Raw genomic sequence first — 13,359 nt, 5'->3', positions numbered from 1 at the left:
GGGCGTCACTGCCCTACGACCCAAGTGAAAGGGAACTTCAACTAAATGTAATATATACATTGTAGCTAAAACTCTCGGGTTCTAAAAGCATTACGTTGCCAACCGATATAGCGATGAAAAGAAACAAAGTAACCACAGCCGTAACTTCTCACATAAAATGACAATTGACTCGAATCGCGGCGGGCTGGTACAATGTAGCACTACACAGACAGCAAGCAACAGGTAAACAACCCTACGCCAGCGTATTGTGTGGACTGTTCACTTACCCGGACCAGGTTGCTGACAGCCGCCTGCACTGCAGCCACGGGTCCGGTGAGATCCGGGATAGCTTTCCCGTCCACCTCACCTTCTTCGTGCATTATCACCAGGTGGGATATCTGCTGAGCCACCGGCTCTAGGATACTTTCTATCGTCTTTGTGTGAAAAACCGGCATGATGAAAATTTAAGTCAGCTCTCCTATCCAAGAGAAGAAGGCAGACCCGTTATGTGTTTCAAAACTTCCCTCTCTTGTTTGCGCCTTTATGAAATATAATTTGGTTACTCCAACACTTTCCTTCCCTAGAACAGTTTCACTCTCTAGGAACACGAACTACTCCCCTTGCAACCATCAACGTGAGAATCCCCAACCGTACCTCGCGAAAAGTAATTGCAACCTTTACCATAATGAACGTAATGTCCACCCTCCGACCAATAAGATAAATAGCATAATGTGACCGCCAACGCGATTGGCGCAAGTGGATGCCAATCTTTCCCGATTTGCCCCCGCCTATTCCACACATTCGCGTTTGCTCGAGTTCTCCCAAAATTACGTAATACATTATCATGCCCTAAAAAGGGAAATGTGCGTCTTCTGTTGAGAGGAGCAAATTCCAACCAGTAAGGACATAGACAGTGTAAATTCTAGTGACAAATTGCTGGCAGAAGGGACTGAAATATAGTCTAGTTGCTTTGGGATGTAGGCTGTACCTGCTCTGTGCAGTTTCTATATAAAGGTAGAATGAACAATTGTAAAGTATAATATAATTTTAGCATAGAATAGAAAGTTAGAATATCCCAAATAAAAATTAGGTTTGATTAGGTGAATAAAATTCCCAGATATTGATTCGATAAATATTCCATTAGCCTTCTGCATAGTTATCATAACACATTACCTGAAAGACTACAGTGATTAAGTAATTCAAATCATATTTAAGCATACCGGTAACCTACAACTAATTTGAATCCTTATAGGTAACATGTTTGTCTAACAGGACAGTCATAAGACCTAAACTGAATAGGCTAAATCCATCCCAAGGTTTGATTTAATGAGCCCAAATTCAAGTATGGGTCCTATCCACTGCCAGCAACAATTGATCACAGTGTATTCAGAGATTTTCTTCCTACATCCACATAATCACAGTTGATCCTATGAGTTTTTCAAGTTCTGTATCCTGTGAAATGGGATCAACCTCCAACAAGTTCATCACATTGTTTTCACTTTCAGACTTTAGCAGGCGGTTATGACCGTTGGGCCAGTAACCGAAAGGTTGCCAGTTTGGATCCCCCGAGCCAACTAGGTGAACAATCTGTTGGTTGGCCAAGGCACTTAATCCTAATTGCTCTCGATAAGGGCATCTGCTAAATTATGTAAATGTAGGAAAACAATTTCCCTACTGAAGTATAGTGTCAACCATGTGTACTTTTGCATAAGCTTCGAACTCAGATCAAAATTATTTATTCTCGTTCTGGCAACTTGAGTGTAGCATAACACATTTTTCAAATTCCATCTCCCCTTTACAACATTAAATAACAATACTGGAGGGTTGAAAATCCACTGCCAGCCAAACCAGCAAAGGAATTCACACAGATTCCCAAGAGGAGGCTGCAAGGCAGCAGCCTACTTCCTAAAAAGGAAGAGTCTTAAAAATAAAGAATCAAGGAAGTTGCTCTGTTTGAGACATCATGTAAACATTCAAGGGATTGATGAACCTGCAGCTGCTGCTCTCATGCTCTGTTTCTGTTTCTATCTTGCAGTGTTTTGGTGCCTATCAGTGGTGGAAAAAGTACCCAATTGTCATACTTGAGTAAAAGTACAGATACGTTAATAGAAAATGACTCAAGTAAAAGTGAAAGTCACCCAGTAAAATATTACTTGAGTGAAAGTCTACAAGTATTTGGTTTTAAATATACTTAAATTTCAAAAGTAAATGTAATTGCTAAAATATACTTAAGTATCAAAAGTAAAAGTATAAACCATTTCAAACCAAAAGGCAGCATTTTATATATATATATATATATATATATATATTTTAATTTATTTACGAATAGCCAGGGGCATACTCCAACACTCAGGCATCATTTACAAACAAAGCATTTGTGTTTAGTGAGTCCATCAGATCAGTGGCAGTAGAGGGCCAGGGATGTTCTCTTGATAAGTGCATGAACTGGACCATTTTCCTGTCCTTCTAAGCATTCAAAATATAACTAGTTCTTCTGGGTGTCAGGAAAAATGTATGGAATAAAAACTACATTATTTTTTTAGGAATATAGTGAAGTAAAAGTATAAGTTGTAAAAAATATAAACAGTAAAGTAAAGTAAAGATACCCCTAAAAAGCATTAAAGTATTTTAACTTAAGTACTTTACACCACTAGTGCCTATACCAAGGATGGGTAACTCCGATTTTTGGGCCTTCGGGCTCACTTGGGGTGACAATGTCTCATAGATATTTTCTTGAACACTATGTCACTAAAGTTGTAAAATGTGTGGTAGCAGTGCAGCAATCGTAGCTTTCTCTGTGTTATCACTCTTTCGTTCATCCCTCCGTCCCATACATTTTTCCCATAGGGATTTTACACTGTCACAAATAATGTTAGTATACAACAAGTTGTTGCTCACTTATACCCTTTAATCACATAACAATGGAAAGCTTAGATTCACAGCTATCCATCAGGCACTTTCCAAACCCCCTGACTCACACTCCTTATGAGCAAAACATTTTAGCAGCCCCCCTTCTTGACAGCGGAGAGAAACAATATTTTAGAGTTAATTTTCCTGCGATACTACACATTTTTCCATGGGGCATAGAGAAAATGTTGCAATTTTATAACTAATTTCATACAATTCTACTCATTTTGCCAGGGGAGAGAGAAAGATGACCAGTTTTACAGCAAATTTTCTGTAATTCTACACATTTTGTCATGCATGGGTGGAGACAAATGTTTGCCATTTTAATATGATATCTGAGTGAGATATCATATTACGGGGGCCCTCAGGTTGGTAATTTTAACATGATTTCTACAAGTTGAGATAGCTAGCCGTTATACTAACATATACATTTACATGGGCTAATTGAGTGACAGACATAAGAGAAAAACTGCTAATGGACAACAAACATTTGAAAATGCACCTCGTGTATTCTACTATTCTAACTCTCAACAGTAAGTTGAGACCCAAACTGAGTTCCAAAAACCTAACCCTGGCCTATACCAAAGATGATTAAATATAAGATCCTGAAATATACAAGGTTTAATATAATCTTCTTCAAGGTTTTTTAATCTCTCATTTAGGCTTGGATGCCTGACACGTCTTTGAAGTACACACTCAGCATGCAGTTAGTTCCATGTAGTGTAAATACATGGGGTTAAAGAGTGCACTGCATCCCTAGTAGCACACCACACTAACACCACATAATCACTACTCACTCCAGGGTTACTGCCATATAGCTCAATGCAGTCCATTTCAGATGCTCTTACCTCATAATCACCTATTCCTAATTTCACCGACCCAAATTAGTATTTTTTTAAGGAAGCAGAGTGGTGTTTGTAAATACTGAAAAGCACATTCAGGCTCTGTAGCCTAGGCCTATTTCCCTTATTTTAGAATGCCTGAAAATCGGATGATATAGTTCTGTTGTTTAGTCTTATACCATTTATTTGAGTTGCAAGCAACTGCAGTTCACAATTTTTGCAGTATCTTTCCATAATACCACTCTTACTTAGATGGATCCATAATAACGTGATAACCCAAAAGGCCCAAGAAGATGCTATAGAATAATGCCATAGAATAGGCCTCAATGACAGTACACAAGAAGGCCCTTCCCTCTCTCTAAAAATCCATGCCTTCAGAGGATAACCAAACAGAAGAGTCCGTTCTAGATATAGAAATCAAAGGGAAGGCAGCAGGCTGTAGTTCTCTGAAGTCTCGGGTTGCTCCCAGGGCCCTCCCCTGTGTACAGTCTGGAATGCACGTGGGGCTGCCTGCCGGTCAAGATGGGTGGTCTGGGATGCGTTCCAAATGGCACCCTTTTCCCTATGTAGTGCACTACTTTTGACCAGGGGACTGTGGGATTGTAAGGAATAGGGTGCAATTTGAGACACAGCCCCTGGTCGCCTTCTTACGCTCTATGTCTGATAGAATAATTTAATGATACTGTCTGTCCACACAAAACTGAAATAGAATTGTTGGTAGTTTGTATTTAGTTCTTCCTCAAAGTGTAATGGTGGCACACTTAATAAGGATCCAACACTGATCCCATAGAGGTTAAGTGTTAAGTGTTCGCACATTCCATTGTTATTTTTATAATTATTGTGAAGTAAACAAATCCATAATGTGCTCCTATGATGCCATGCTATCATTTTATGTAGTAGTAATTGTTCTGATATTGCTGAAAGTATTCTTTAGGCGCTTTGAGAGAAAATACTATTTTGAACCCTCGGTTCAGTTATGCATCAACAGCACTACTCTGTACAAAGGCCCTGCGATGCTATAGATAGTTAACACCTGACACCCTCTAGTGGTGAAATGTAGTAAATACAACAGGTTCAAATAATTGAGGAAATTGTTATACTGGAAAATGACTACAGGACTTTCAAATGCTGTTTTATATGAAATGTAAATCTTAAGAGCTTCATAAGTGAAACCAATGTGTCATTTGACCTCAACTATCCAACCTACCTTAACTAAACTAAAATCACCTTTGTATACTTGGCACTGTACAGAGTTGGCATGATATGATATCTCTGTATGTATCACTGCATGTCTTTAAAATTGGATTTGGTTCATGTTTGTTACTCATCCCATCTCAAGTTTTCTGGTGAAATACAGAACCGGACGAGGTACCGGAGGTTACCGTAACCGTGGGGACCCCAGCTCTAAGTCTAATTCTTGCCGTGGCTGATAAGTTCTACTATACCCCTTCTTTCCCAACCCTCTATGACATAGTCTCATAGCTAGCCGTCAAAACAAAAATAACACTGTGGGTCAGGGCCAGCTGCAGTGGCGCTCCTAGTGGCTTCATGTGAGGGGGCTTCCACTAATCCATGCGATGCGTGTCAAGTCCACTAACTCACACACACTGACACATGCACGCACGCACACACACACAGTACAGATGTGGGATGTTAATTTGAGACAGTTTTATACCGCAGGAAAATAATCCTGCAGCAACAGGAAATGTTAATTATTACATGGATTATACATTTTTCATCAAGGCAAAATAAAGGCTTCTAACTTTAGCATTTTCTGCTGTGTAGAAAATTTGCAGCAACAAAAGAGTGATCAAATTAAGATCCTACATCTGTACACGGCACACACACACACACACACATTTGATCCCATACTCCTAGCACACAATGACTACATCATGCTTGTGACTCTAACAAATAATTGGACGCATTTAAAGTTTGTTTTGGGTTATGTTTGCCCAATAGGAACTTAATGGTGAACGATGACTGGATTAATTTTCTTTCTAAGTGAGTAGATAAGATGTTTATGAACACATCTAAAAAATGTGTTTATTTTATTTAAGCAGGTAGTCACCATTGAGACCAGGGTCTTTTTCACAGGGGAGACCTGCATATATATATATATATACACACTATTTCAAAATAAAATAAAAAAATAAAAAAAATACATCACAAATATTCAAGAAAAACAATTACATTCTTCAATAAGAAGGTCCCCAATCAATATTTGTAATTGCCCGTGCTGCACCAGAACATCCAACTGAAATGCATTTTGTAGTTGGTTCCAGCAATGAGGTGCTTTAAAACTAAAAGCGGATTTACCTAGTTCGGTGGAGACCTGATAATACCATGATTAAGAAAATTAATGAATGAATCATGAATGGTGATGATTGAGAAAGTAACAGAGGCAACAACAAAACATGCTATGTGCAAGGAATATCGGACAAAAGACAAAACTTTTGAGTACTTTAATTCACTAAGTACATTTGTAATAATGTAAAACAGATATTTGACATTCTGTACTGTCTCCTCACATGAAACATTTGAACTCAAATCCAAAATGCTGGAGTATAGAAACAAATGAAACATTTTATTTTCACTGTCCAAATACATAAGGAGGAAAGTGTACGTATATATGCAGTGAGTGAGTTATGTGGACATATATCACACATTTGTAATAAAGTTATATGTTAGGTGTCACAAACATTATATTGAATGGACCAAGGGACAGCGTGCGTAGCGTTCCACTTGTTTAATTTAAGAAACTCACCAAAACAGTACAGAAGAAAGGAACGTGACGCTATGGCGTGCTCACAAGCAACAATACATAAACAAGATCCCACAAAAACCCAGTGGGAAAAGGCTGCCTAAATATGATCCCCAATCAGAGACAACGATAGACAGCTGCCTCTGATTGGGATCAATACCAGGCCAACATAGAAATTAAAAAACTAGACTACCCACCCTAGTTACACCCTGACCTAACCAAAATAGAGAATAAAAAGGATCTCTAAGGTCAGAGCGTGACATTAGGTTCATAACCTAAAACAACTATTGTATTGTTAATGTGTTTATGGGGCTTGTAATTAATGGTGTGAACAAGGGTGACAAAGTAAGATGAAGATTCAGTCACAGATAATATTTCTTGCCAATAGAGAAGGAATGTATCTTTCAACAGCTGCAATTCAACACTGTCTCCTTTTATGGACAGAAATTTGTTGAAAAACTCAAGACTCTCATCAGGCACTAATAACACTGAAGGATTTCAAAAACATAGGCTACATGTTTTGCCATTAACTGACTAACCTCGTCCACGGGCTAATTGCTACCACATAAGTATGGGTTCAACAGAAAGAGAGCCGACTGGTGGACGAGACCATCAACTGACTGACTCCTACAAACCCACATTAATCATCAGTCGCCAACAGGCCTTCCAGCGTAATTGGAGGTATGAAGTATTCCATTCATCCAGATTACTAATTTGAAAGGCAAGTCTAACCTTAATTACGTTTACATGACCATTGGGTAAAAGATCTGAAGCCTTGTGGTTTAAGGTTGAGCCCTGATCAAGAGAGATTCCAGAGGCATGACTAGGTCGAGGCTCCTGGGTGGTGTGGTTGTGTGGGCGGTGAGGGATGCATGTTGTATAGGGGGATAACCATAAAACAAGCTGTCACTGGTGAGTCACTGGAAGGAGATCTTCACAGATTTGCTACAGTATATTTTCAAGGTTGGAAGTTGGACCATTTTGGAAAAACCTTGGATTGTGAGTAATATAAAAATGCTTTATTGTCGCCCTGTTTGCAAAGACATAGAATAAAAATGAAATATTATGTTTAAACGTCAGGAGTTAAAATACTTATATTCCTATATGTACAATTATACAACATGATATACATCATATTACGAGTCTAAGGCGGTAATTTCTGTGGGTACATGGACCCTGACGCAAGGGAGGATAGGACTATTCTCTTCTATCCACTTGTAGTACTTGGTCACTGTTGTGTACAGGTCTGGTCGTAATGCTCTAGAACACCCCTCGCCCCAACTGACGATTCCAAAGAGGAACATCCAATTGTCCACTTCACACACCATGGGCCCTCTCGAATCACCCTGTGGAGAAAAGAAGAATACTATAGTAATATACAGAATATTTATCATGGAGAAAGACTGTCCTGATATCGTCTTTACATGTCTGTGTTTTCAATAACTTTGAAGGCCATTATTTTCCAAATACATATTAACTGCTGAATAAAAATGGTAATCTCAAGTCACTCCTGCGTGTCATACCTTGCACGCACGCACGCATCTTGACTCCAGTCCGGTTTTCCAGCACATAACATGTTTTCTGTGCTCATGTTTCCTTAGTACTCATGGGCCAAAACATTCACCTTTGCCTCCTGGTACTGTGAATTGTACCATAAACCTTAATGAAGAGAGGACACACATGCTGTATAACAAAGCACTCAACAGGTAAGGAAAAGTATAAATATTGCATTGGCATGAAAACTAGTGAAATTATCATTGGAAGGGAATGGGAATAGATATCAAGTGATTGTTTGATACATTTAGAGGTCTGGGTCGTATTTAAAAAGTGTCTCAGACTCAGTTGCCTTTTAGATTATAATAAATGGACAGGAAGGACCTGATCGTAGATCAACCCCTATTCTGGGGTGGCAGGTAGCTGAGAAGTTAGAGAAGCAGGCCATGCAACTGGAGAATGGCTGGTTGCCAGTTCAAATCCCAACTCAGATGGGAAAATCTTGTGCCATTGTGTGCCCTTGTGCATGGCACTTAACCACCTTCAAGTGCTGCACTGTGGCTGACCCATTGCTTCTAGCCCATTGGGTTGTGAGCACAAAGACACATTTCTCTTCTCTGTAAGATAATGGACAATAAGGCATATAGCCCCTGAATCTTAGATCAGCACTCCTCTCTGAGATACTTTATGAATACCTTGCCCTGGTTCTGTATGTTGTAGACGATCCTTCTCTTTGCTGTAAACAGCTATCTCACAGCAGGATCTCGTGTCAATGGCCTGGCGTGCCTGGGGTAGACAGACAGTCCTCACAGAGCTGCTCTCCTCTGCACACTGACCATCTATAGCCTTTAGCTTCAGTAGGGTTGTATGGGAAACATAAATTAACCACTCCGATCCACATTATTATGATTAGAGTCTCAAGTCCCATGACACATGCACTAACGTTTTACTCTTGACCTTCACACAGCATACAAACAAAAAAATCAATACCAGTGAGATTAGAATTTAATAGCCTGGTGGGTCCCTCCAATGACCAGAGGAGTTGGCAAGACAGCACAAACAAATTTGGAACCAGGCTAGGAATGTTTTATTGCCTGGCTGAAGCGACAGCCTCTGGCTGACTCCAGAGTCTGGGAATCCGCTTTGATGTTATCGCCACGATGCGTCGATAATGAAGGAGGCTGTGCTTTTACGAGTTCGTTCTCCTCTGTGTCTCTGTCAATCTCTCAGCATTACAAGGAAAACCGTGTTCATACTGTAGGGGAGAGTGAGATAAGTTGTGCCAAAGGGTTAGTTGAGCCCCCCCTTGTTTCTAGCAAACCATACACAAAATGAATCATGTGACCAAATATTTAGGAAGAGGTCATCACTTCGTGCAGTCTGTGAAGGAAGAAACCACATGGAAAAAGTGGTAAGCAAGTTAGGTCCAAAAAACAGATTATCACAAAGTCAAATGAATTTATTGTGTTATAGGTTTCATGATGCTTGAAACCAAAGTAGACCATTTTAAGATTGTTTTGTACATCTCTATAAACTACAATACGAGGTCCTAAACCTAGCATGAAAGTGCATCCTCATAGCTGCGTGGGCTAATATAGTTAAAATGGTTGCTTTGGGTAAATTGTGCCATTTGGCTAATCAATATACCCCATAAAATGATGATTCTATTTAGTCAGTTTTATGCATAATATGCATAGTATTTTGAAGACACCTCGTATTTGTGTGATTAGTTAATTTCAAATTATGAAAAATGCCTTCATCAGGTGGGTTCGCCCCCATCTAGGCCACAATTGAAGCGTTTCTTCCCAGGCGTAATGCAAGGCTTTATCGCTGGGATTTGAGGTTACACCAGGGCCTGAGAACTGGCGTACCGGAAACCCCTGCAGCCCCTGCAAGGCTTGGGGGCCCATGCGCCTGTCATCAATGTCTATTTTCTTTAATTTAATAAATAAATTTGACAGTAAACCTCTAAAAAGTCACTCATATGAACCTTTTTCATTTCCATATGTTCTAGGAAGCGAAGTGTTTGTTTCCTGGGCTTCAGGAATGAGAAAGGGATATAGGTGAACAAATACTGTGGTCAAGGCTACGACGGCACCAGCACGAAGAGTGGAGCTTACTAAGGTGTTCAAAAGCGCATATCAGACCGAGAGACTAATGCTTCTTAGGTAGTTCTTTATGAGTTTTAGTTTAGGAAGTGAAGATTATTTATAATAAGGGTTACAAAATCGGACCTCTCTGAAAGGAAAATGGATGGCCCTCCCTTCAGGAAAATATATTTTGCCTAAACCCTCCCTTGAATGCTTGAAATAAAAGTGACCCTCCCCTATACCCAACATAATAATTAAAACATAAGTTGGATAGCAGTGAACATTTCTACCATTTACTCTCACTTCTTGGACAGACCAGAGCCCTAGATCTGCAGTTTTAGAAACGGATCTTTATCCTGTAAGCATTCTCACAGGAATTTTTATAGCACACAGGGCTGCGGGCGAGAAGGTTGTGGGTTCGCAGACCACCGTGGACAAGAGTAGGGGTCAAAATATCTACTTAATGCACCTGAGCTCAATTTCGAGTCTCATAGCAAAGGCTCTGAATACTTGTGTAAATAAGGTATTTATGTTTTTGACTTGTAATATATTTGCAAGAAATTCTAAAAAACTATTTTCGCTGTGTCTTTATGGGGTATTGTGTGTAGATGAGTATATATTTTTTTCATCCATTTTAGAATAAGGCTCTAACGTAACAAAATGTGGAAAAAGTCAAGGGGTCTGAATACTTTCTGAATGCACTGCATAGAAAGGTTTGGAAAACACACATACTGTACACATTAACACACAGAAACAGTACAACAGTACAACCTCCATATAATTCATATACGCATACATTGTGACATTGTTGTATGGTGATATTAAAAATGTTGTACTGTAGATATGTAGTGGTGTAATAAGGTTATATGATGTACTTTTTTATATTTTGTTGTATATGTAACGTAAGTGCTTTAATATGTTTGGACCCTAGGAATGGGGATCCCTAATAAATACAAATACAAATATCATAGGCCTAATAGTACTATAGAGTTATTTTTACTTACACACAATATAGCTGGGTCACCACATCCTGCCCCTAGGGATCCATGGCCCTGTAACGCCCCAACCCAACACACCCGACTCAGCTTTAGGATCTTAGTGAAACATTCATTGTTTTCAGGTGTGTTAGACCAAGGCCAGAGTGACCACAGTACACCAGACCCACACGGCCAGGACTGAGCAGCCCAGTAGCAAGTGATTGCCTAAACAGATGTCTCCTCTGACGTAGGCATGTGTTCAATACAGACTCCCTTTGTTGTACAGTATTCCATATAAGGCATCCAGACAGACCTTTTCAAAGTTGCACAGTATACCCTTAATCTTAAAACAAAATCTAGTGATACTGTACATAACTTGACATTTCTTCCAAACATTGTGGGAGGATAACCAACCTTGCAATGAATGGCAATGCATTTATTTGCCACTATAAATTCTAGGTTACACAGTTTCTTCTGATAACAGTCTCCAGTATCAGCCTTTTCAAGCAAACAAAAACAGGGAGAAGGGAGAACCTGTAGACATACTTAGATAAAAGTACATACTCTTTGTCAGAATTCAGCCAGCCTTCACAAGACCACAACATATGCAAATATGTCCCCTTTTGTGCTTTACACCTCCAGCAGAATACAACTTCTGAGTGCATGATATTCAGTTTCACTGGCATTAGGTACGTTCTATGGATGGTCTTTTATGTCTGAGATTCTGTGAACATGACTGGGCATTTTAACATATCTGGATCCATTCATCATTATCAATAAAGTCTCACAGGTCTTTCTCACACATTGGGAAAAGCCTCTATCAACCCTTGATACAGTTTGGAAATCATCTTTGGAGGTTTGTCAGACTGCCTTAAAATAACATCTGGCTTGTCCAGTGTTTGCTGGACAGAGAGAATAAAGTGTTGTGTCTGCAAAACTTCACCTCACCTCTGTCACAGACTGGTCTTCCCTGGCTGCATGACCCTGTTGAGGCCCCTGTCACCATCGAATCCGCCTAAATTGAGGCATGACAAAGAATTACCTTGGTGTACATTTATACATTATATAGGTGGTTCAGGCGCTTATACACCTGCATTGCTTGCTGTTTGGGGTTTTAGGCTGGGTTTCTGTACAGCACTTTGAAATATCAGCTGTTGTAAGAAGGGCTATATAAATACATTTGATTTGATTATGCAAGAATATAATCAATGGTTCAATAACTGAAATTACCATTATTCCCAGATCCCAGACTGTAGCTTTAAGTTTAAACTGCGGTACTGTTGGTCTACTCATCAATTCAGGATTAAACCCTGTATCATTCATTGAATACACTGCAAAATTCACCTGTGCTCCATAGGACCTACGATCCTGACAGAGATCATTGCGGACAAAAATTGCCTCCCCCTCCGTCCCTCTTTACCATCCCCAGTGAAAGTTGCGCCCCTGAATTTAGATAGTTCCTTACCTAACTCACAGTATTTGCCACCATAATCATCTGCGCATAGGCAGAATATGGGTTCTAACAGACAGTGAGGGGAATGAGGTGTCACAGGGAAAGCAGAAGTCACCTAGAAACAGTAACGAATGAAAAACAAGAGAGTGATAAGCTCTGAGTACATGTGATGAAGATATACTTGATTTGTTTTTGTTGCATTTTCGGTGGCAAAGAGCTTGATTGAGCTTGATGTACCTGATCTTCTTTGATAGGGAAAATCAAACCCCCCACCCATGGACAGCACCCTCGCCACAAAATAATTTCCCGCAGCCATAGGGCAGAGTTGATAGTTCTCTGAATAAATGGGCACCTCATGTATTTTACAATTGTACCCGTGGATGCCACTGAGAGTCCCTGTTGTACTACTAATAAGCAAAGCCATTATGAGAAGGAATAAAACACAGCTAACCAGCATAAAACACAGCTAACCAGCAACCACATAAACTATTGACTGCATCGTATTAAATATAAGTTTGCATTTTAAGTATCAGTCTATCAAAATGTATTGCTAATAATTAGTCTACATTGTGCAGTGTTGTTATCGAGGAAAGGTAAACCACATGTAATTAATTATTTATAATTTATAATTCGTAGGCCTGTTATTCGTACATGCTGTTACAGGTCGCTGGCTGTAGATGAGCTGATTCGTCAGGTGTTTAGGTAAATTGTCAAGGAACTACCTCAGTCAATTCACATTAAAGATGTGAACTAAAACAAATATGTAAATTTTTATCCCGGAAGTCGCCATGCCTGGATTCTGCTTAGTTCAATTCCTCCAGACTGTGCGTCGCGAAGGCTCAGGACAACTGGA

General features: G+C 39.6%; 1 protein-coding gene and 1 long non-coding RNA gene across 5 annotated transcripts in view; both read right to left on the bottom strand.

The window, feature by feature from the left end:
* The window catches only part of LOC110503119 (vinculin), a 77,882-nt gene extending 77,216 nt beyond the window's left edge, over positions 1-666 (bottom strand). For both annotated transcript variants that reach the window (XM_036960508.1, XM_036960509.1), the window contains exon 1: positions 267-666. In XM_036960508.1, the coding sequence (XP_036816403.1) occupies positions 267-434 (168 nt within the window). In that variant the 5' untranslated portion in view covers positions 435-666. The remainder of the gene's footprint in view (positions 1-266) is intronic.
* A 5,513-nt stretch (positions 667-6,179) lies between these two features.
* Positions 6,180-13,349, bottom strand: LOC110502806. Of its 3 annotated transcripts, XR_005039202.1 has the most exons (8): positions 13,229-13,335; positions 12,519-12,621; positions 12,002-12,068; positions 11,081-11,128; positions 8,977-9,241; positions 8,682-8,838; positions 8,016-8,151; positions 6,180-7,838 (listed from the first exon to the last, which is right to left on the bottom strand). It is a non-coding gene; the product is annotated as an uncharacterized LOC110502806 (long non-coding RNA). The 3 variants fall into 3 exon arrangements; XR_002470380.2 differs by having other exon boundaries at positions 8,682-9,241; XR_002470379.2 differs by lacking the exon at positions 12,519-12,621 and having other exon boundaries at positions 8,682-9,241; positions 13,229-13,349.
* Positions 13,350-13,359: the final 10 nt, after the last annotated feature.

This window comes from Oncorhynchus mykiss, chromosome 23, assembly GCF_013265735.2.
Source record: "Oncorhynchus mykiss isolate Arlee chromosome 23, USDA_OmykA_1.1, whole genome shotgun sequence".
Classification (NCBI taxonomy): domain Eukaryota; kingdom Metazoa; phylum Chordata; class Actinopteri; order Salmoniformes; family Salmonidae; genus Oncorhynchus; species Oncorhynchus mykiss.
Note: the sequence above shows the minus strand (reverse complement) of the source record. Positions and strands in the feature narration are given on the sequence as shown.